The sequence below is a fragment of the Bactrocera tryoni genome, chromosome 5, assembly GCF_016617805.1.
Source record: "Bactrocera tryoni isolate S06 chromosome 5, CSIRO_BtryS06_freeze2, whole genome shotgun sequence".
Classification (NCBI taxonomy): Eukaryota; Metazoa; Arthropoda; class Insecta; order Diptera; family Tephritidae; genus Bactrocera; species Bactrocera tryoni.
In genome coordinates this window covers 29,113,059-29,136,889 of record NC_052503.1, presented here as the reverse complement: position 1 = coordinate 29,136,889, position 23,831 = coordinate 29,113,059, and the positions used below count along the sequence as shown (strand labels likewise).

Sequence of the window (23,831 nt, the reverse complement as noted above, 5' to 3'; positions counted from 1 at the left end):
AAAAAAGCAAATTTTTATATCTTTACATTTATATTTGTTTTTTTTTTTTTATTTATTTTATTTTTATTTTTTGGTTTTTTATAGCTTTAAATTTTTGTAGTTTTTGTTTTTATTTTTTTTTTGTATTTTTTAGCTTTCAATTTTTGTTTTTTTTTTTTGTATTATTTTTTATAAATCTTTTTTCCAATTTTCATATCTTGTCTTAAAATTAAATACAAAATACAGTTCAATTTCTCCTATTAGGGTGAATACATATAGTGTTGAGGGAAATATTCATTCAAATTTCATAATTTTATTTTATACAATTGTGGATCACGTGATCTCTATCAATTATAGGTATATTGGTACCAAAAAAAAGGAGAATGTTATTTTGTTACCCGACACCATTTATATGTAAATATACGAAGATTTTTATCTAAGCGAACATTTCTAGTTTCCACTTTAGTAGACCACAAACTCGAGCGGCAGCACCCCTTTGCACTCTTGCACTCACCCTTCTGCATTGGCATTCGGTCAATACTTGTAGTTTCGTTCGGCAATAATTGACGCGTAACACGAGTCAAATTTCCACTCCCCACAGACTTTCTTTCCTTTCATTTCGAAATGCGCTTGGCAAAAGGAAATTATTATTTTCGTACTAACACACATATATACTTGCAACATGCAACATACAGCAAGAAATTTCAATGCAACATGCAGATGCTCGCGGCTAACAGCTGCTAAGAGCTAAGCATACAAATCTATCGACTCATTTCCGATACATATGCACATATTTGTGGAGCGCACAGGGGTAACTGTAAAAGGTAAAAGCGTTAAATTGGAAAAAGAGGAAAGTGGCCGCAGGCGCTTGCAGTTTTTGTTTGGCTCTCTGTCTGCCTGCCTGCCGGTCGAAAGACAAACAAGCATTTGAAGATCAATAGAATTCGATAAAATTCCTGCAATGATGCAATGCAAACGACATCTGCACTCCAGAGCAGGACCGAGTAATGAAACTGGGGTGAGAAAGCAAAAAGCGAAATGTGTTGACGCAATTCGAGGGGTAAATAGAGAGGTTAGAACAATAAGCGAATTAATTGCCGATTTCAAAGTAAAGAAAGCCATCATTAAGTAGCTCGCTTGCACAGTAAACTGCACAAAAACAATTTTTGTTGGCATGTGTGAAGGGCCACAGCTGTAAAATATGGTTTTTGGCATTGTTTTTTGTGTCAAAGAGGTATTAATTAACAACAACAATGGTTGATATAGCAAATTTCTTATAAACCGTTTTTCAGAAGAAAGAAAGTCAATTAAAAATTGGAATTTAAATGAAAGGATATTTTTTTTTTTTACTTTTGTTCTCAAGATGAGTCTTCCATGGTTTTCTGACACAGATAAGTCTCATCCTATACTTTGTTATTATTAGAAGCTGTCACATTTAAGCCTTGTAATTTTTTATTTTTTTGGCTTAACATAACCTAAATTTTATTAAATATAATAAAAGTACATTATTCCATAAAACTTCCATAAACTTCGAACTTAACCACCTCAAACTGCCGGTTTAACCTCATTCATAAGTCCAGAACTAAACCCCCACAATCCTTAAATTGTCTTAGTATTCTTTAAAATTCACTCTTTCATTGAATCTAAGGCTCAGTGTTGTAGCATGGCTCATTCCCGTTTACTTCTAGAGAAAAATCTCTCGGTAAATCCTTTTAGACCATAATTAAAAAAATAAATGGATACCTTATCGATTCGCATTTTAAAAAATCTTTTGGAACTAGAAAGCGCATCGGCTGGTAGTGTTTAGTGACGGCCGACGAAGCAGGAATCCTTTGATACACACCCTTTAACAAGGAACAGTCGAAACGAAGGGAGCTGCAACTAGCGAACCTGCATCGAATATGGATACTGTCCTGTTGGCCGTAAGTGGATCAGCTGCCCTTTTCTTGGATTCACAAAGTGTGATCGACTACCTGGAAAAGGGAAAATGATTCTTATCTGCCGAATAAATTAGATAGTTCTACGGAATTGCAGTAGAAATCGATGCCGATTGGCGAAAAAGCGCTCTGCCATCATGACAATGCGCCGATCTTATTGGTTACAAACTATCGGAAAGAATTTTGAGACGAATGGTTGTTATTGTTGTTGCAGCGATAGATAACATTCCTTAAGTTATTTGAATGAATGCCGCCGGTTTGACTGTCCTTGGTCCTTCAACCGGGAGTATTAAGTTTGTAACATGCAGAAGGAAACGTCGGATAACCCTTAAATTATATATAAATGATCAGACGGGTCGATCAAGGAGTAACATGAGTTTAGGGGTTTCAAAAAATCGATATTTTTTTGTCTTATTAAATTCTAGAACACCTCTAGAATATCTAAATTTTCAAGTTGATCCGAGTAATATTTTTGGAGTTAAAGCCTTGAGAACTTCTGCGCTCGAGGCTAGCTAAGCTAAGCGCGCCGTCTTTAAACGCGTTTTTCTCAAACCTATGTTTTTAAAGTCGGTTGGCAAGATTTCTCGAGAACTACTCAACCGATCGTCATGAAATTTTACACAGGTCTCTGAGATACAATTCTTAAAGACTTGGAAGAAGCATTTTTTTCGATAACAACTATTTGAAAAGAAGTCGCGAAATTTTCATTAGGGGCACCGAAAATGGTGTCGCAATGGTCGAGCTTAAAATATTTTTTACCAAATATTTTTTTGCAACAATAAAAAAATCGAATAAAATATTTCATTTTTCATATAAGAAAAACATTTTTGAAAAAGGCTGCTTTTTTGCCCGAGGAAACCCATGTAACCCCTTAAGGCATTTCCTTCGTCTAACCCTCTGTCGGTCTGTGTACATACGGACCAATCCCTCAGTTTTTGAGATATGCGGTGCAGCCGAAGTTATCGTTTTTTCTTGTTTTTAAACAAGTTTTCGGCTTATAGCTGCTTGAAAAACTATAAATCGAAATCTTCAAAACAGAATTTTGAAAAATAACTAAAAATAACTTTATTGAAAACATTAGGCATATTTCGTTCATAAACCACTCTTTTGTGAGCTCATCTACTGTAGATTATCGAAAAAGAAACGTTAAACTATAACATACTTGGACATGATGCAATTTTCCGATCGACCTTGCTTTCTTCACACCTTTCTAATGTTTATTAAGCTTAGAACATGTGTATACACATCTGTAGATATATTGATAAATAGAATGAAGACGACACATGATACAATTACTCTAATGTAGTTTTCAATTTGTGCCACATCGAACGAAAGGTCTTACTCACGCCCATATCTAGCAAAATCATACAATAATAACAATTAACAACCGCTACTCATCAAAGGTGAACAATCGATTTCATTGTTTTACCAATTGCACGAACACACAGACATACTTACATACTTACATGCTTAATTTTATATATTCTTGCAAATATAGAGCACTTTTGAAGAATACGAACATTCTTTGTCTATGCATTAGACTTGCGCACCATATAAATAAATGATTCCGATAGTCATCAGCATGAGTTGGCACAAGGCTCTCATATTCAATGCTCGCACATATCACAATATTATTACAGGCCGATACTTTGGAATCATTACATTTACTTATTATTGTTTTCATATGTATTTAATTGTTGTGTACATATGTATTAGACCATATGTATGTATATTAGTCATATAGTGGGACTGTACCCTGTAGGAAAATGCCATGATAGACTCTAGGTTAGACAATAATCGTCAGAAGAATTGATAATAAACACTTTTTGATAACCTGAAGTTAGAACTTCAAACAGAACACTTCCTATTTCTATCAACTCGAAATATTTCCTACAGGGAATCGTTATTCAAACACATTCACTGTTAACTATGTATGTAAATTCGAGTATGTAGCCTATTTTTTGTTGTAGAAACCCGCTAGTATACGAATTCGTATTGCGCTCATGACTTATTTAGGCCACAAAGGGGTCATGGCGAGGGCAGTGAAATGGGTGCGGTGTTACTTTCCATGTTCTGTTGACTTGGAGACAGCTAAAACTCCTCACATTTCTTCAGAGTCGAAAGTTTATAGTATAGTTTATACTTATTACAAAGAAAACCATAATAAAGCAAAAAAGTCCCATGCAATTTGTTTTTTTTTTTTAAAGGTGAAATGTGGAAGTTGAAGTGTTGCGGTCAGCGCTAATTTTACTTTTAATTGTCATAAGAGTGTGCTTTGAATTTGTTTCTGTAGTTTTAAATGTTGTTTTCCATAAGAAAGTATATAAAATAAGACTAGGCTTAGTATTAAGTGAGAGCACATACTGTATTAGACAAAACCAAAGCAACCGCCTAATGCGTTTTTAAATTTTTTATTTTTATTTTTCTTACAACAATGAAATTGAAGTAGAGTAGAATTACTTTTGTACAGTTTTGCTAATTTTATTCATTACCCTTTTTTTATCATTTTAAAAGTTGTCTCTGTCCCTATCAAGAATGATGGCACTATATATTTGAAAAAATAAAATCAGGAGAAAACCCAGGGACTATACCAAAGCTACTGGCGAACTGCTCATATCAAAAAGGTGTTACAAAAAATCGGGATCGTTAGACACTTTAAGAGTTATAAAATACTAGTAAGAAACTATTGAGTTAAGGCAAATTGAAAGTCTTTACTCAGAGCGCTGCTTACAAAACTGCTTAGAAATATTAGCGACAAAGGTATAGTTTGGATAATTAGAAATATGATGTTAAGGGCCACAACTAGTGTAAAATTTTGAAAAAATTGTATTATTCATTTTTATCATATTTCGTTAGTCGTTAGCTTTAAAAATACCATACTGAAATTTTAAATGAATATTTCAAATATTTTTTGAGTTACAGGCGTAGAAGTGTAGTCGCTCAGTTCAATAAGCTCCATCCGTTTACTTTTTTCGAATTTGCTTACAACATTACTCGGACGAAAAGAATTCGATTACTATTCAATTTTTCTACAGTTCTGTACATAGGTTTCCATACAACAGTCGTTGTGTTTTTACATGAGTACCTGCCGACGACGGTCTTAAAAGCACATAAATCAAAACAATGCGTTGATCAGCGCTCCAGATAATATATGCTTTTTGCAAGTATTTTTTCGTTGCAATTGATCAGTTGGAAGGGGCACCTTTTCCACCTTAGTCGGTTTTGAGGCCGACCGAAAACCTCTGCCGTGCTGTAGGTTCGGCACCCGGCCGCAGTGCGACTCCAGACTGAACAGAATTTTCAATGCTGTTTCATGCTTTTAAGCTTAAATCACAGGCACCACGAATCTGCCCAAAAAGCCAAACTCAATAACGCAGGCAAATTCTAAATTCTGCCCGCTGGTGGAAGGTTTCCATATAATTACAAACAGTTTTTTATCTGATGAAAAATCGAATTTGAGATTCCAAAAATGAGTAAAATTTTGTATAAAGATATTTTAAACACCACAATTTTATTAATATCTTCCAGACAGATTTGTTTTTTTTTTTTTTGGTTTCAGCCTTGAAGATGTCCGGAACCGCTTCAGTATGTGGCAGCGATGGACCGGTTTTAGCGCCGATTGCGATTTCATATAACTTGAAAAATATCTAATTTTTACTTCAAATTATTTTCTTTGTATTCTAGAAATATGTACAAACATATTCTTTTTAAAAAATTGCCTTTTTGGACTGTCACTCTAGGTGTATGTATTTATATATTTATATTATTTAACTTTCCATAATTTTCGCCATGGCACCATTTTAACCTTTAAATGCAATCAAAATGTCGGCATTGATTTAAATTTGACCAAAAACAAAAATAAATATATTTTGTTTTAATCTGTCCAATTCATATCGTAGACAATCATAACACCTAGTCTAAAGTAAACTGTTATCGGACTAACAAACTTAAACAATATTTTTTCTGGACAGCTCTACTACTTTGACATTAATAGTAATGTTTTCCTAACGTCTCGATAATTTTCCTATAATTTCTCAGGTTTAGACAAATTTAATGTGAAGCAGTTTCCTTCTTTACTGGTATTTTTAGCTCGGTGATGAGTTTTTATCCTCTTATGGAAAGCTCAAAAATTCTTAAAGTTTTCGCCCACATCGCTTTTCATTGTTGTTTTGCGGTAGCTGCCTGGTTGACAATCCATTACCGTATAAAATTCACGTTCCGTGCCATTTAAGTAGATCCGGCTATAGTGAAAACGGCATCTGTTGTTATCTTCGTATCTGCTTCCACAACATCTATTAAGATACTTGTATAGGATAGTGTTTTTGTTTGTTGTATTTTAGTTTGGAATTGTTCATTTTCTCTATAACCACAGCTCAAGATATCAAACTAATAAAGGAGAGCTTTTGTTCGTTAAGCGAGGATTTTGCATTGGAATTGTCGATTTGCTCTATACACCTAGTCCAATATTCCAGTTCTTTGCATTATTATGGGTTCTTAGGTTAGTTCCTAGTTAGATCATTGCTATAATTTCGAAATTCCGTTAAAAATAGCTTGCCCCCAAGCGCTCTCTTTGTACATAATGAGAGGAGTCTTAGGAAAGGAATACTGATTGTAATATAAACCCATATAGTTGAGACCATTATCGATTATACATACTTTCTTCTAAGATATTTAATAATATGCATTAAAGATTTAGTGTTGTATCATAAAATTTGCTCTCCACAATAAATCAAAGAGATCGCAATGACAAAAAATCACTTAGTTCTGTATCGAATGCGATGGAGAGATATTTCGTTGTTCTTACTGAACTGATCATATTTTTTGAAATATTTATACATACATACATACATACATACATATGTACAATATATGTAAATATATTCAAGCATTTGGTTACTATGTATAACTTGCTTGTCTCAAACGTGCTTAGAACGTTTCAAAGGTTCTGATGGAATTACAGTCGATGATTCACCAGCAACCTTACCAAATTGTTACAATAAAAAAATTTTGCATTCCTGAAATTCCTGCTGGCCATACATACAAATAAGAGTTCTTAGAAATGTATTGCACCTATTTATAATTTCTTTCTTGTTTTATGAATGCAATGCAATATTTTTTTTTTATAAATACAAACATACAAACATTTATTGAGTGCAACCAAAGGAAGTTGTTTAGTTTGTGCGCACATTCCACAGACACTGCCTTATTGCTTATATTTTTTTCGCTTTAATGAGGCTTCTGTATTCAATTTAGATTTTGACTTCAGGTAACGAAAGATCCATGAGCGACGCACACTTCGGTATTGTGCCGCAACACGCTAAAACAGCGAGACATGGCCAAAAAAGAGCATAAAATCACTTGAATAAATATTTATGCAACCTTTTGCTGTTGTTGTTGGTTTTTTTGTTCCTTTTGTTCTTGCTAAGCTGATGAACCATGCTTTCGTATTTCATGTTTGGTTGACTTGTTGTTCTTGTAGCACATTTCTTTCTTCCAACATACTATTATACCAATTCGATGCCAAATCATTTCTTTTATATAGATATGCATTTGTGTAAGTGTATATACATAGGTGTGTGAGTGTAGATGTGTGTGCATGTATGCGCTATTTGTCCGCTATGGCCTTCTCAATGCTATTAGTTCGCGCATTCCCATAATGTGCCAGTCGGCTCAAGCAGCACGCACGTCCGAGCTGGCGAAATTTCTCTCACATGTCCATAACAAGCTGCACGTCGAAGTCGAAGCGCTGGCAGAGACGTCTGGACGGACGGGCGGACGTACGAGTAAACGGCATAGCGGAGAGGCCATCATGCCAAATGGTCTGGCCAGCTAGCGGCCATATATAGTTTAGTTCAGTATAGTATAGTGGATATAGGAGGTTGCGCGGAAAGCCGGCGGCAGGGCGTGCAGCAAGCATCATGCCACACGATACAATGGACTCATGTCAAAATACACACATTTCAGTTGAAAAAGAAGTTGTTACTTGCTGCTGCTGTTTTTAGCTGTTTTCGCTGTTAAAGTTATTGCTTTGCTGTTGTTGCTATTAACTTTGTTGTTGCTGTTGCTTCTGGCCGTTATTGCCAACTGCGCACTCATAAGTTCGTAAAATATAGCGCGAGTATTCTTCAAATGGCCTGCTGCTGCGCAATGGAGTTAAGCAACATTTACAAATATCTAATTCAACACATACATATATACATACATGCATGTAACGGGTGTTTTTTTGGACGTGTGGTTTTCAATAAAGCTATGCTTTTTTCAAAGTTGATCTTTCTGACAGCTGTTACTCGGCTAAAACCGCATAAGCGGTGTCAACGCCAATAAAGAAGAAGAAGTTGCTTGATTTATACTCCGTTTGGTTAGCCATTTCATGGTGAAGAGACTTACTCCGAAGCAACTCGTGCAAATAATGGTTCGGTTCGCGCGACACATCGCCAAAACCGTCCAGCAGAGTTGATAATTCGAGCAGCTGTGCATCGGTTTCGTACCACGTTTACTCTAGTGGATCCTCAGAGATGCCGTACAGTGCGCACCGAAGACGCTGTTGCTGTGGAGCAGCATACTATCGAAGAAGACAATCGCGCACAACAATTGGAGCTGTGTCCATTCACTTTATGAAAGATATTGCGGATGGATCTTGTTTTGCGGGCTTACAGATTGCAACTCGTGCAATAATTTAAGCCCAGCGATCATCATTAGCGTCGCAAGTTCGGTGAAAGGGTCCATAACGAGACGGCGATCACCGATACCGATTTGCATAAAAAAATTTTGTTCTGAGACGAAACCCAATTTTGCTTGTTCGGAGAGATAATTATCCACAATCCATGGTTGAGATGCCATTACATCCTCAAAAAGTCACGGTTTGGTGTGTTCTATAGACAGAGGGGAGGCATTGGTTCATATTTCTTCGAAAATAATGTTCTCGATAATGTTACAGTCAATGGGGAACGCTATGTCTCATGGCTCTGATTAATAACTTTTTCGTGCATACATTGAAGGATGTTGATGTGCGACGACCTTTGGTTTCAACAAGACGGCGCTACATGCTATAAATCCAACGAAACAATAAATTTTTTTAAGGAATTTTTTGAAGAGCGAAGTCTCGCGTGGCGGACCTGCCTAATATCGTGCACTGGACTATTTTTTGTGGGGTTATGCGAAATCGCTTGTCTACGCAGATAAGCCCGAGACGATTGGCGCCTTGGAAGATAAAGTTCTACACATACTGACATACAATTGACATAAAGTGGTCGAAAATTGGCTTCTCCGGAAAGCATTTATGCAATCCAGATAAGACCAAGACGATTGACGCCTTCGAAGAAAAAGTTCGGCACATTACTACTGACATACGGCCCTAATTGCTGCATAAAGTGGTCGAAAATTGGGCCTCTCCGTCTGGAATATATGCGATTTAGCCTCTGGGGTCAACTAGGTTAGTTAGGTTAAAAGATCGATCCTTAGAAGGCTCTCACTTTTACAGCTTAGAACACCGGTCCGCTGTGGTACCTATAAACTCCCTAACAACTAGATATATGGATACGCTTACAAATCGACAAAGCGCGTTGAGCCGGTCAGAAATTTGTTGAGACGGCTAATACGCGTTTTATTTCTTCTTGAAAGCCACACGTCTAAAAAATACCCTTTATATGCATATGTACATACATATGTAAGTGGGCTGGCAAATGGCACTGTGCGTTGCCCGTACAAGCTATTGCGGCAGCGCGTCTGCATTTGGTCAAAACTTGGACATTTTTAGGCAACAACAAGAAAGTGGCCTATTGTACGACACGCACACATACACATCTATAGATTTGTCGAATACAGTTGCAGCGGTGGCAACATCACCGCCTGCGGTCAGCAACATCATCATTCGGTAGTTGAACAGCAGCAGCAGCACTTTGATGCGTCGCCAGCGCAACGTGACAGACGGTAACAACAACAACAACAACAACTACAATATCATCATTTAAGCCAACATGTAGCCAGCTGTAACTACTACCATTTAGCGCCCGCCTCATGTTATGCCGATAGTTATTATTCCTATTGTTGCCGTCGTTGTTGCTATTTGTTTTGATTTCCTAAAAGCTGCACCGGCTGCCGCTAGCCATATGCGGGCTCAAGGAACTCAACTGTTTCGCATCGTTTTGACCATAAAGTTAACTGTCACTCAGCGCCATAATGGTCAGCGTCAGCGATAACGGCGTCAGGCACTATATGCGCCGCTATATGAAGGCTTTATCTATTTTTCCACTGATTTTTATTTCTCTATTAAATTGCTCTGCATTTTTGTTGCCATAAAAGCTTTTATTTTTATTATTAAAATATTTTGTATTTTTTTGTTTTTGTTTTATAAAATATGCATTTCCTATGAAAACGCATGCCATGCTTTGCTATGTTTTATCGCTCTTTGACGCGTGTGGGCCGCTCAATTACTCAATTTACATTTCCGCTCCAAATTCTGAAAATTTTTACATTTGATTCTGATCAGTTTTTTATCACCTTTCGGCCAACGCGCGCCGCCGCCAGTCACTTTATTTGCTTAATGTGAAATTCATAGAAATAACACGTACATACATACATATCATATGTAACATACATATATGACATACATACATACGCTGGCTAATATGCATATGATAATTTTTTCCTCAATGAAAATTCACATTTTTCGTCCAAGTGGCGGTGGGCGTTGCATTTTTCGTCTGATCGACTGCTATTTTGCATGCATGTGTTTGTTGTTGTTGTTTTTTGAGTGCACTCAATTGCATGTTAAATGCAAATTCATTTTTTTTGCCAAGATTTCGTGCGTTGATTTAGTTTTATTATTTTTTAATGCAATTTTGCCTGTGCAACAGGTACTTATGTGGCATATGTGTAGGAAAGCAACAAAGAGGCACAAGGTTAATAGTGCAATGGTTCGGATAATGCTAAAATTATTAAAGAATATAATATTTTGAAAAAATAAAAAAAAACACTAGTAAGGCAGAGCTAGGCTTGGATATATGGTCCCCTCAGGTACATAAGGTCTGTTAGTGATATGGTGTCTAGGTCGAGTATTTACCCGATTTTATTCATTCTAAACACAAATATGCACAGTTGTAAGAAAATCACGCTCTCTCAATTTTATTAAGATAACTTATATATTGGCCGATATATGGGGTTTAAAGTCACCCGGAAGTTCGAAACTCTTTATATCAGAGCTAAAGGAAGTATTGACCCTATTCCCATTTTTGATACAGAAAGATATTATTATCAGGAAATGATTTTCTCTGAATTTCAATTGTATATTACATATATTAACCAATATTTTCGGTAAAAAGTCAACTATAGATATTAGGGGTCCACATATTCGGTACCTAAGGACTTCAACAGTTTTTTTTTATTTAGACAATTTTTGCTCTTAAGGTGGTATACTCTAAAGGCATTATGCGTGCAAAGTTGTATCGCCTTATATCAATTGCTTTCTGATTTTTGTACTATGAGGGAAGTAGGCGTGGTTGTAGTTCGATTTCGCCAATTTTCGCACTTTGTCATAGGAATATGAGGATAATTCCACGTATATGGACATGCAAGGGGATATCTTCCGATTTCATCGATTTTAACAGTTTTGGTATAATATTGGGTAGTCGAAAAAGTTCTTTCGTATTTTGTCAATAGATGTCGTTAGAGTGGTATATCTCCAGTGCTACCAATCATATTGTGTCATACCAAATAGTGTTGGAAAGGTGAGATTTTAAGCTTCATTTAACCAAAAAACAAAAATTAAATTCGGGGAAGTTGAAAAAAAAGTTACAGCTCTTCAAAAATGAGTGAAAATAACAAAGAAACTCTTTACATTTTGAAATTTTTGTAAAAAAAAAGGAAGAATGTCACACAAGTAAATGAAATCAGTGAAGTTTACGGAGACGATTCATGTAGCACAACAATGATTCGCTCGATTCCGTTCTGGAAATTTCGATGTGAAAGATGCACGTCGCTCTGGTCAACCTATCGTTGAAAAAGTCAATGAAATTATGGAAAATACTGACCAGGACCGTCACATAAGCAGCCGTATTCGCTAAGGAACTTAATATTCATTATCAAACGGTTTTGAACCATTTAAATAAGGCTAGCTTCAAAAATAAGCTGGCTGTTTGGGTACCACATGAATTGTCTGTGAAAAAAATTACTGGGCGGAATTAACATCTGCAATTCTTTGCTGAAACAAAATGCAATCGAACTATTTCTGAAGCGAATGGTAACAGGAGACGAAAAGTGGATCAAATACGATAATAATGTGCGAAAATGGTAACGGTCCAAGCGTGGCGAAGCTCAATAAATGGTCGCAAAGCCAGGCTTGACGCCTCTTAAAGGTTATGCTGAGTGTTTGGTGGGATTGGAAAGGAATACTCCACTATGAACGGCCGAGCTGGTCATATGATTGATTCTACATTTTACTGTTAACGACTGATGAGATTGAAGCAAGCAATCAAAAAACAAAACCGCCAGAACTAATCAGCAGAAAAGGCTTCGTTTTCCAACAGGAAAACGCACACATCTTTGATCGCTCGACAAAAACAGAGAGAGCTTGGCTGGAAAGTTTTGATGTATCCACCATATAGCCCTGACCTTGCACCATCGGACTACCAATTGTTTCGGTCAATGCAGAACCCCCTTAATGGAGTAAAGTTGTATAAAGGGAAGCTTGCGTAAATTACTTGCCGCAGTTTTTCGCCGAGAAACCAGACAAGTTTTACACTGATGGAATAATGTCTCTAGCGGAAAACAAAAAGTAGTCGACCAAAATATTGATTAATTAAAGTTCGTCATAAATGTAAAAAAAAAAATAAGTTGAAGTTTGAAGTAGAAATACGAACTTTTTCGACTACCCTATATTGCCCGAATTGCCGATTGGATAAACTATCGAGTTGACTTGATAAAATGGCGAGTTAATCGCGCTTAATTTCTTTAAACTCTCGTTATTAAATCGTATATTGATAATGCAAAGTATTGATTGAGAGAGGTGTTAAAGAGAGAGAGTTTCAGCATAACTAGTTCTTCACTTACAGAGCAAGCTTAGAATGAAAGAAATCGCGTGCAAAACTCATAACTCACTTTTTCCTCCTATGAAAGCTGTCTACGAAACCTGTCCGAACGTGTCCGACATCGTTTTGAATTTTATGCGATTTTTAAGAAATTAAAGTCAAATTTTATTGCATTCGGCGTACATATGGGCAGACAGATATTACTAAAACTGTAAATCTTGCAGATTTGTTGACCGCAGCGCTGCAAGTAAAAGCGAAATACGCGGCCACAGCCACGAGCCGTCAGTCAGTACGAGTATTTTAAGAGTTACAAGCTCGTAGGAAAAGCTGTGTGGCACCGGCTAGCTCCACTCACTACCGTCGCTGCTGCTGTTGCTGCTGCACGCGTTAGCTGCCACAGGCGTACAACAAATTTTGGAGACTCGACTTTTTTCATTTACAGTTGTGTGTGTGTGTGTGTGCTTGATTGCTATTATTTTTATGATTCCGTGTGCTGGTTAACTGCAATTGCACGAGCGCTGGTGGCCGAGTGGTATCAAGGCGTCGCTGCTTTTCTTGCTGTGGCTAGTACGTTCGGATATCAGTATGTATGTATATATGTATGTGTATGTTTAGAAAAATGAATTTACGTGCCTGAATGAGCTTTATGTGATTTCCAGATTGATGATTTTTGATATTGAGTAGAAACTTTTATGAGACTATAATTTTCATTGTCGAGTTTTTCACTTGTCTTTTTGGCGTTGCGTTCACTACTGTGTTTCTCACTTTTTCTTGAACGTTTTGCATTTGATTTGTATTTTATAGGAGAAAGGGAAAGTAACATTTACCGAATTGCAATTGCAAGGCGTTTGCGAAAGTGTGTGTGTGTGTGTTTGTGTGGAGTTTTGTTGTGGACAATGTTTTGATAAGTAAATAGATAGTGGGTGTATTATATGTTGATTTCAAGCGTGATTAGCTTGTCGATTTTTCCACAAAACACAGGAAAAAACTAACTTGGGTTGCACCGTAGCTGCAATACCCTTCACAGTTTAAGAAGTTTTCCATTTAAAAGCTTGATTTTGATCAGTCAGTTTGTATGGCAGCTATATGCTATGGTCGTCCGATCTAAAAACAATTCTTTGGAGATCAGAGCGTTGCCTTGGAAAATATTCTACATGAAATTTCGTAAAGATATCTAGTCAAATGGAAAAGTTTTCCATACAAGGACTAGCTTTTGACCAAACAATTTGTATGGCAGCTATATGCTATAGTGATCCGATCTGAAATCGGAGATTAGTGCGTTGGTTTGGAAAATATTCTATGCGAAATTTCTTGAAGATATCTCTTAAATCAAAAAAAAATTCTGTACAAGGACTGGATTTTCACCGATCAGTTTGTATGGCATCTATATGCTATAGTGAACCGATATGATTAATTTCTTCGAATATCAGAGCGTTGCCTTGGAAAATTTTCCATGCGAAATTTCGTGCAGATTTCTCGTAAATTAAAAAGATTTTCCATACAAGGACTGGATTTTGACCGTTGAGTTTGTATGGCAGCTATGTATATGCTATAATGGTACGATCTAAAAGATTTCAACGCAGATTGTAGCGCTGCCTTAGACAATTACTCTTGTCAAATTGTGTGGAGATATCTTGCGAAATAAGCGAGTTTTCCATACAATGACTGAATTTTGACCGATCAATTTGTACGGCAGCTATATTCTATAGTCGTCCGATATCGACAGTTTCGATAAATGAGCAGTTTCTTCGGGAGAAAAGAACGTGCACGAAATTTCAAAACGATATCTCAAAAACTGAGGGACTATTTCAAGTATAAACGAACAGACAGATGGACTAAATCGACTCTGTTTTCATGTTGATCTTTCAAATGTGTTACAAACTTCTTGGCAAACTTAATATAATCTATACAGGGTATAATAAATTAATTGCAATAAAAAGTTTGTTTTGAATAATAAATTATACGATTTTGCGCTGTAGATTTGCATTGAACCCCCACACCAAAGCGGGTGCAATGACCAAGCCACTATATTTTAATTCACTTTTTTTTGCTATTTTCCGAGAAATGTAAGCGAATCCGGTTTTACGTTTTTAATTTTCAATTACATAGCGCTCCCCAAGCGCATTTACATTTCCAAATTGTCCAAATAATAGTTTTTTTCGCACTCTCTCATATCGCTGATCGTCGGTTGTCTCATTTTGTGATCCGCAAACATGATCTTATCGAATGTCAATTGACACCTTTTCGCATTATTCACCTGAATACACACCACACACTACGTAATCAAATTGATTGGCGTCGCGCAAAATCGGATCAAGTGGGCTTAAAAAAGCCTGCGAGTCGCCGCTGCGGCAGCTCAAGCGTCAAATGCCAATCAGTAGTGAGCAATCAACCACCACTAGCCACCAAACAACACTCCACTGGCCGACTGCTATTGATCACATACACTTGGCCAGTTAACGGTGTCTATAATTTAGATACTTAATGCACAATTCACAATGAGTTTGCGATTTTTTGAAGTTATTTTTTTTGCAATTTTTCGGCTTTGCATTTTTGCGACAACTTTTTTGGCGTTGGCTTGCAATCTAGTTGAAATGCTCTAATTAAGCGCAAATAATGTGGTATATATGTATGTATGTACAGATAAAAAAGTTTCTTTGTGAGTGTATATGAATGTATGTATGTACGATTTTGCTGTGTCGCTTACCACGAGCGCATCACATGTGTGACCTGCTTCGGCTTTAAGTGGAAGTATTCGTAAAAGTAGGTGGAATTATCACCAATGTTTGCGAATGATAACAGAAATTTGTCATCAGCTTAGCGAAAATTGGGTGGAGTACAGTAAAATTCAATGTTTTCTATGAAAGTTTGCTCGAGGTTATATTTGATATAGATTCAAAGTGTCATACATGGTATGATATATACTCAGTCTTAACATGTTGAAGTATCTTTATACTTATATGAGTACCCATGGCTTGTACTTAAATTAAAATTAGTAGGATTGTACTTAATTACTATGCCGAATATGAGCGTGAACTGTCAACCAGTTTGTTTACAGCAGCTTCTAAGGCGCTACACCTCAGTAGTGCGTTGCGATTTTTGGAATGGATAAAAATATCGAACAAAGAATTTGACTAAAATTTTGTATTTCTAACCAAATTTCGTGTGCTATATCGTTGAAAACACTGGAACAGGCTAACAGTGATACAGTTTTATCGAAATCACAAGCCTACGAGTGGTACAAAGGCTCCAAAGACTACTAAGAGATCGTTGAAGACATGCCTCGTTATGGACACCCTTCGACCTTTAAAACTGATGAAAAATTAAAAAAGGTGAAGGATGTAGTGCTTGAAAATCCTCAGACAAATGTTAGAGAGATGGGAACAAAGCTCGACATCTCTCGCGAGGTCGTTCGTATGATGTTGAATGATATTTTGGGTGTAGAACGCGTTCCCGCTCGACTCGTTCCAATAAAGCTGAATATTTTTCAAAAAGAGTACCGTAAATAGGTCTCTTTGGATATGCTTGATTGTGCGAATTCTGATCCCACATTCATGGAGAGCATTATAACACAACAATCATCGGAATGAAGGGGAAAAAATTTGCCGAAACCAAAAAAACACTCCAAATGCGCTCAAAAATCAAGGCGATGTTCATTGTTTTTTTCGATATTCATGGTTTTGTGCATCATGAATCTGTTCCGGAGGGACAGACGGTCAATAAGGACTTTTTTTGGCCTTATTGAGACGTTTGCTTGAGAACATCCGTCGAAAACGGCCGGAAATGTGAAAGAACAATTAATGAATTTTACACGATGATAATGCACCATCGCATCGAGCCACGATTGTGATCGATTTTAAAGCCCAAAACGCAGTGAATATCATCGATCAACCAACGAATTCACAAGATTTGGCATCGTGTGAGTTTTTCTTGTTCACCAAACTGGAATTAATATTTGGAATATATCTCGCACCGATAGCATTGCCGACAGTGTCTTCATTTCACTCAAAATAATACTCTCAAAAAATTTTGTGATTATTATACTTAGGAAAGCACAAGACTTAAAGTTCACTGGCAACTCAAGAATAAAAGCGTCATTTACTAAAGGCTTAAATAAGACCTCACATTTCGCTCGAAGGCGCAAACACACAGTCGCCTACAACTGAACAATAGACTTCCTCTACAACAGCAGTTATGCTAATTTTGAGCTTGCATAACGCGCTAAATCCCTTAAAAAAGCGAATTTCCGCCACTCACGTCCTTGCTGCGCCTTATTTGCATCTCAACCTCACAGTTTAAACAGCCATTCACTCTTTAACATACACACACACAAACAAATACACCCACACATACAGAGACGACATAACAATGCCATATGGTGTCGCTTACCTTATTCGGCGATACATGCCAGGAGCGTCGTGTGCCCTGTCGCTGCTGCTGTGTCAGGAGGTGTGTCTGTTGATTGTCGCGCAGTCCGACACCGTTGTGGGCGTTCGCATGGCTGCTGGCATGGTGACTACTGCTGCCGCTGCTGCTGATGGTGCCACCACTGCTGTTAATGGACAAATGATCATAACAAGCGGTGGAGTTGCTGTTCAAGGTGAGCAGGCTGGGCGCCAGCGAGGGACACGGTGAGGGCGGTGGCGACAGCGAATAACAGCCGGAATCGTAAGAGTTTAATATGCGTAGCCGATTGCCGGGACAGAGGCCCTGAAATGAACAAAGCGAGGAAATATATAGAAATGTGTGAAATACATAAATAATGTGTTTAACTGTATATACCGCTATTTAATTCCTACAACAATTAAGTAACTAGCTCAAATCAATGGCGAAAAGTTAATTGTGATTCATTGCCTTTGCTTAAATGGCCTCAATTGCTTTGTTCACTTGCTGCTCATTGTTAGAAAATTGCCAACAATTATTTGATAGATTTGCGAAATTAATATTTATATATTTATGTGAATTGATAAATTGTGGCAATATTGAAAAATCGGTGGCACAGTCACGACAATAATTAAGTGGCGGACATAACCGTCAACCGCCATGCCATTGTGCAAACGATGAATTATTATATTGCAATTAAAGAGAATGCACACATATAAGATACATACACACACCTTATATGTATACATATGCAGGTTTGTGTATAAGATATACTTGTAGGTAGCTGTTTGCCCTACACCCAGTTTAATTTCGGCTTTTCATACAAACCCTGTAGGAAAATTTTCAAAAAATTTACATATATTTCATTCTTTACGTTGCGTTCCGTTGACTAACGATTTTTATTCTCATTTGGATATCCCTTAATGCATATCCATTTATTGTCTCAATTCTCCTTTTAATGTTTTTTTCGAACTGTATCCATAAATAATAACCAGTATTGCCAATATTTCTTGGTCTACGCTCGACTCATTTATTTCTTCAGTATTGTTCTAAAATTTTCTTCGGTTTCTTTACTTAGAGTTTTAATTTTGGAGATGAAAACTAACGGAGCATCTATCTATCTTTTGCAATTGAAATAGTTTTTTTTTCAAAGCCAGAACTATCCATAGAGCAGTGGAAGATTTATTAACCCGTATAAGGTTTTTTCAGTATGTTGGAATCAGAATGTTACTGTGATCGATCCCTATATCCATATAGCCAAAATGTTTCGATGAGTATTTAATGCTGTTCTAAAGGTACATGTTGCGTTACTCTTTCGAATGAGTATTTTCTAGATAGAAATCGGCGGTGATTTGTATCCGTAAGTGAGGGAGGGGGTTTTTCCGTCTTACAGGGATTTTTGCGCGAAACCATATATCTCTTCTTCATACCTTTTATCCATAATAAAAAAAAAAACAATATGAAAAGTCGTAAAATTAAGCAAAAAACAATATTCTCAGAGTCGTTTGACTACACTGACTATTTCTCCCTAAATTCTACAGCAATATATATTTCAGCGGTCTTACTTTTTTCCTACAAGGCAGCTTTCGAATATTTCTGAATATTTATTTCATCGTCCTTACTTTTTTCCTGCCCTTTCGATATTCCGAAAAAGTCTTACTTTTTTCCTTCAGAGCAGCTTTCGATTTTCGAAAATTATTTTCATTGTCCTTACTTTTTTTCCTATAGGGAACATTTCGATTTTTCGAAAATTTTCTAATGGGCAATTCGATTTTCCGAATAATTTATTTCAGCTTTTTTACTTTGTTCCTACAGGACGGTTTTCGATTTACCGAATATATAATCCAACTCCTTTTCATTGTTTTACAGGGAAGCTTTCGGAATACTATTTCAGAGTTCTTACTTTTTGCCTCCTCATCGTCCTTACTTTCTTCCTATAAGGAACCTTTTCATTTACCGAATGTATAATGCAACTCATTTCCTTTGTTTTACAGGGAAGCTCTCGGTTCTGAAAATATTTCTTTCATACTTCTTTCCTACAGGTCAGCTTTTGAGTTTTCTAATATTTATTTCATTACCATAATTTTTTTCCTACAGCGCAGTTTTCGATTTTCCAAAAATTTATTTCATGGTCCATTTTCCTGCAGGGAAGCTTTTGGTTTTGAAAAAATGTATGTCAGAGTCCATACCTTTTTCCTACAGGTCAGCTTTTGAGTTTTCTAATATTTATTACATTACTATATATTTTTTCCTACAGGGCAGTTTTCGATTTTCCGAAAATTTATTTCATGGTCCATTTTCCTACAGGGAAGCTTTTGGTTTTGAAAAAATGTATGTCAGAGTCCATACTTTTTTCCTACAGGTCAGCTCTTGATTTTTCCAATATTTATTTCATTGGCTTTCAATTTTTCCTAAAATTTCCAAAAAAATATTTCAACTCTTTACTTTTTTCCTACTTTACAGGCAACTTTCGATTTTCCCAAAATTTATTTCAACTATTTTATTTTGTTTCCTACAGGGCAGTTTTCGATTTACACAATATATAATCCAACTCCTTTCGTTTGTTTTACAGGAAAGTTTTCATTTTGAAAATGTTTATTTCAGACTCCTTACTTTTTTCCTACAAGTCAGTTTTTGATATTTCTAATATATATTTCATTGCCATAATTTTTTTCCTACAGGGCAGCTTTCGATTTTTCGAAAATTAATTTTTTTTTATTTTTTTCTTTAAATGCGTGGCAACATTGCAAATATTATTTGTGCAAATTTATGCTGCATTTATGTGTGTATTTCTGTTGTTGTTGTGGTTTCAGTTGCGGCAGTGTTGCGACGAATGTTGTTGATTGCTCCAAATTCGCGACAACCGAACAACAAGCCAACCCACCGAGCTGTCAACAAGTAAGCGCACAACACATGTTGTCAATAAAAGCCAAAAGCAACAACAACAACAACCATATAGCCGCAGACACGCCAACATGTATGTGCGACACGCCACCACATTGTTGCCAACGCTCGCGCCAAGCAATCAAGCAGCAATAATGTTTCGCCGGCGCTTTTGTTTCTAGGTAGCAGCATACATACTAATGCCGTTACTGCAGTTGCTGCTGTTGTTGCTATTGTAATTGACTTTTGGGTTAATTGTTTCTATTAGAGAGTGGTGTTGCCTTTTTAATTAAACTTTTCCAATTTTTATTGCCGCCAGCATGTTTGTTGTAGTACAGCAATGAAAGTATTGTTGTTTATTTTTTTTTAATTTTTGGTTGTTGTTTTAATTTTTTATTGCCTTTGCATCGCGCTTGACAAACTGTTTTGCCGGCCAATCATTCACGCGAAACATTAACGCTGATTATTTCGCCGCTGACAAGTGGTTTCTGCGCTGCTTTGACGCTAAGCCGCCGGCTGAGTCGCTTGGCGCCGCAAGCTTTGTGGCTGCAGTTGCACGTTGCTGCAGTTGATGTAAATATGTTTGTGTTTGTGTGCTTTCAACTCGCTTTGTGGCATGTGGCGCATTTAAACGGCGCTTAATTAAATTGTTAGCAAACACACACACTCCCGTACTCTAACAACGTGACGCACCGAAATCAATGCCCCAGTGTATTAAATTAAAATAAATTAACGTTTTGTCTGTCAGTTTGACACTGCCAGCCATAAATATCCATTTAGTACGATTTTTGGCAGTGAATCGATTATTTTCGAATTTTTGCAATAGACTCTCAAGGTTGCACGCTACTGCGAGATAGTGCATTGACAGATAAATACAAATGTAGCTATGGATTTATGTACATATGTATTTAATTGCATTAGTGAGAACTTATTTCGGTTTTTAATGAGGACTTTATACTCAGTCTGGGAAATCAAAGTATTAAAAAAAATAAACAAATTAACTTAAAGTTTATTCGTCAAAATGGAATGGATATGTAAATATTCATAGATATGAATTGTACGTTGTGATCAAATTTGACCCAGATTGGTTGTGAACCGATTTCACCCATATTTCGTACACGTCATCAGGGTGTTAAGAAAATATTATATACCGAATTTCATTGAAATCGGTGGAGTAGTTTCTGAAATATGGTGTTTGGTCCACAAGAGGGCGGTGCCACGCCCATTTTCAATTTTTAAAAAAGCCTGGGTGCAGCTACCTTCTGCCATTTCTTCCGTAAAATTTAGTGTTCCTGACGTTTTTTGTTAGTCGGTTAACGCACTTTTATTGATTTTCAATATAACCTTTGTATGGGAGGTGAGCGTGGTTATTATCTGATTTTTTCCATTTTTGAACTGTATATGGAAATGCCTGAAGGAAACGACTCTATAGAGTTTGGTTGACATAGCTTTAGTAGTTTCCGAGATATGTACAAAAAACTTAGTAGGGGGCGGGGCCACGCCCACTTTTCCAAGAAAATGACGTCCAAATATGCCCCTCCCTAATGCGATCCTTTGTGAGAAATTTCACTTTAATATCTTTATTTACTGCTGAGTTATGACACTTTATAGGATTTCGGTTTTCGCCATTTGGTGGGCGTGGCAGTGGGCCGAACTTAACCTTTTTATGGAGCCAAGAAACACGTGTACCAAGTTTCATCATGAGATCTCAATATTTACTCAAGTTACAGCTTGCACGGGCGGACGGACGGACAGACAGACATCCGGCTTTCAACTCTACTCGTCACCCTAATCACTTTAGCATATATAGCCCTATAACTGACTCTTTTAGTTTTAGGACTTACAAACAACCGTTATGTGAACAAAACTATAATCCTCTTTATTATTATCGTGCCACAACCACCGTATTCGCCTGATTTAGCTTCGTATGACTTCTGGCTATTCACCAAACTCAAACGCCCGCTCAGGGGAAACCGCTACGCGCATTGAAAGCTATTTCTGTAGTTGACTTTAACAACTGTTTCGAGAATTGGAAAAAACGTCGGCATAAGTGTATTGTGGCCAAAGGGGATTATTTTGAGAGGCACGACATAGATTTTGAAGAATAAATTAAGAATTTTAAAATTATGATAAAGTCTTTCTATTTCTTGCTCATAGTAGTAACTTTGAAGGTGTGCAATCTATCGAATGTGACTCCAAAAATTAGCCGAAACCAAACAAATCAAAATTCACTGGAAGGCACTGAAGGTCATACTAACAGAGGCTTATAAAAAATATAAACAACGATGGTTAGTGATCCCTTAAATACATTTTCCTATTTTTCTTTTTTTTTTGACTCTGATTTACTCTACGATTTTTAAACGAAATTTTACACTACACTACACTTATAGTCCTAAAAAATTATTTAATTGAGAGAAAATGAAAAAAAGTTGTTACCAATTAGTTTCTAAAAGATAAATTGATAAATTTTTCCGTAAAAAATTCACATTTCATTTATACATTACAAGCAAGCCTTATGTGGCCTAAGATACCTGTTTTTATTTTACTTCAGATAGTATGAGTTATCGTCCCCCGTAGAGATCATGTTGTAATAATTAATTCCGGATATTAGCGCAGTATTCTCCACTTGTAACACAAAGTGTCAGAATAAAAAATGTCTATACGATGAAATACATAAAAATCGATTCCTTTTTCTTTACTCCCAGCGAAGCTCTAACCGTTACTTGGCGGTATTTTGTTACTTACAGACAAGACAGAGAGCATTTTTGGGATTATCGGGCTCAGCGTCTATGATTCCATAGGAACTACTAGACTAGCCTTGGCCTAGGTAATTGTTTAACACGATTCGCTTGAAACGGTTTGCTCGAGAAATATGTTTCACACTTTTTGGTCATCTTCTTTAGAGATTACTATCTTACGAACCGTATGGACTAACAAAGGTTCTTAGGGAATTGGAGAACTGAAGGTTTTTAGTATTATTAAATGAGCTTTTTCGCAAAATCAAATGATAGGAGTTAGAGTTTTCACTCACAATCTTTTTAAAATAAGTTCTAGGCTATCTATACACTCAAGTGTAAATCAAAGCGGAGGTAACATCAATTAAATAAGGAGTGGGGCAACTTTAATTAAGTAAGGAGTGGGGCAACTTACTTAAAACATTGACCGAGTTGTGTTAGGTGATGCTGCTGCGGTGACTGTTTTTGACAAGATCCAGACCAGTTTCAGTTCCGGTTACGAAGTCATAATTATTGTAATTATCACATATTTATATATCATCGATGATTTTCTGTTGGGATTTAAATCAGATGAACCTGTTCGAGGTGGCATATTCAAATTCGCCTAATCTCGAAGGCGAGATAATGGTGATTTCTGAAGCCAATTTCCTGCTACACAAATCTAACTAGATTAATCAGATTCATTTAATGTCAATTCATGTGTATTCATTGAACATTAAGGTTGAAGCACTTTTCATATTTTTGTGAACTACAATAACCTTCAATCAAACAGATTTAAGTTAAGTTAACCTAACCTTAAATTTAAAATAACTAGGTAGGAGACGTTTATATTCCAGAATATAAGGATATATGTGGACTTAGCTGAGTAGTTTCTCAAAATATATTTTTTT

At 36.5% G+C, this 23,831-nt stretch overlaps 2 protein-coding genes across 3 annotated transcripts in view; one reads left to right on the top strand and one right to left on the bottom strand.

Annotated features, from left to right (window-relative positions):
• LOC120776951 (dual specificity protein phosphatase 19) overlaps positions 1–23,831 on the top strand; it is a 181,590-nt gene that overhangs the window by 9,413 nt on the left and 148,346 nt on the right. The window lies entirely within an intron of this gene.
• The window catches only part of LOC120776947 (breast cancer anti-estrogen resistance protein 1), a 65,809-nt gene that overhangs the window by 6,256 nt on the left and 35,722 nt on the right, over positions 1–23,831 (bottom strand). Inside the window, exon 3 of the mRNA XM_040108033.1 lies at positions 17,330–17,650. Within this exon, the coding sequence (XP_039963967.1) occupies positions 17,330–17,650 (321 nt within the window). The remainder of the gene's footprint in view (positions 1–17,329; positions 17,651–23,831) is intronic.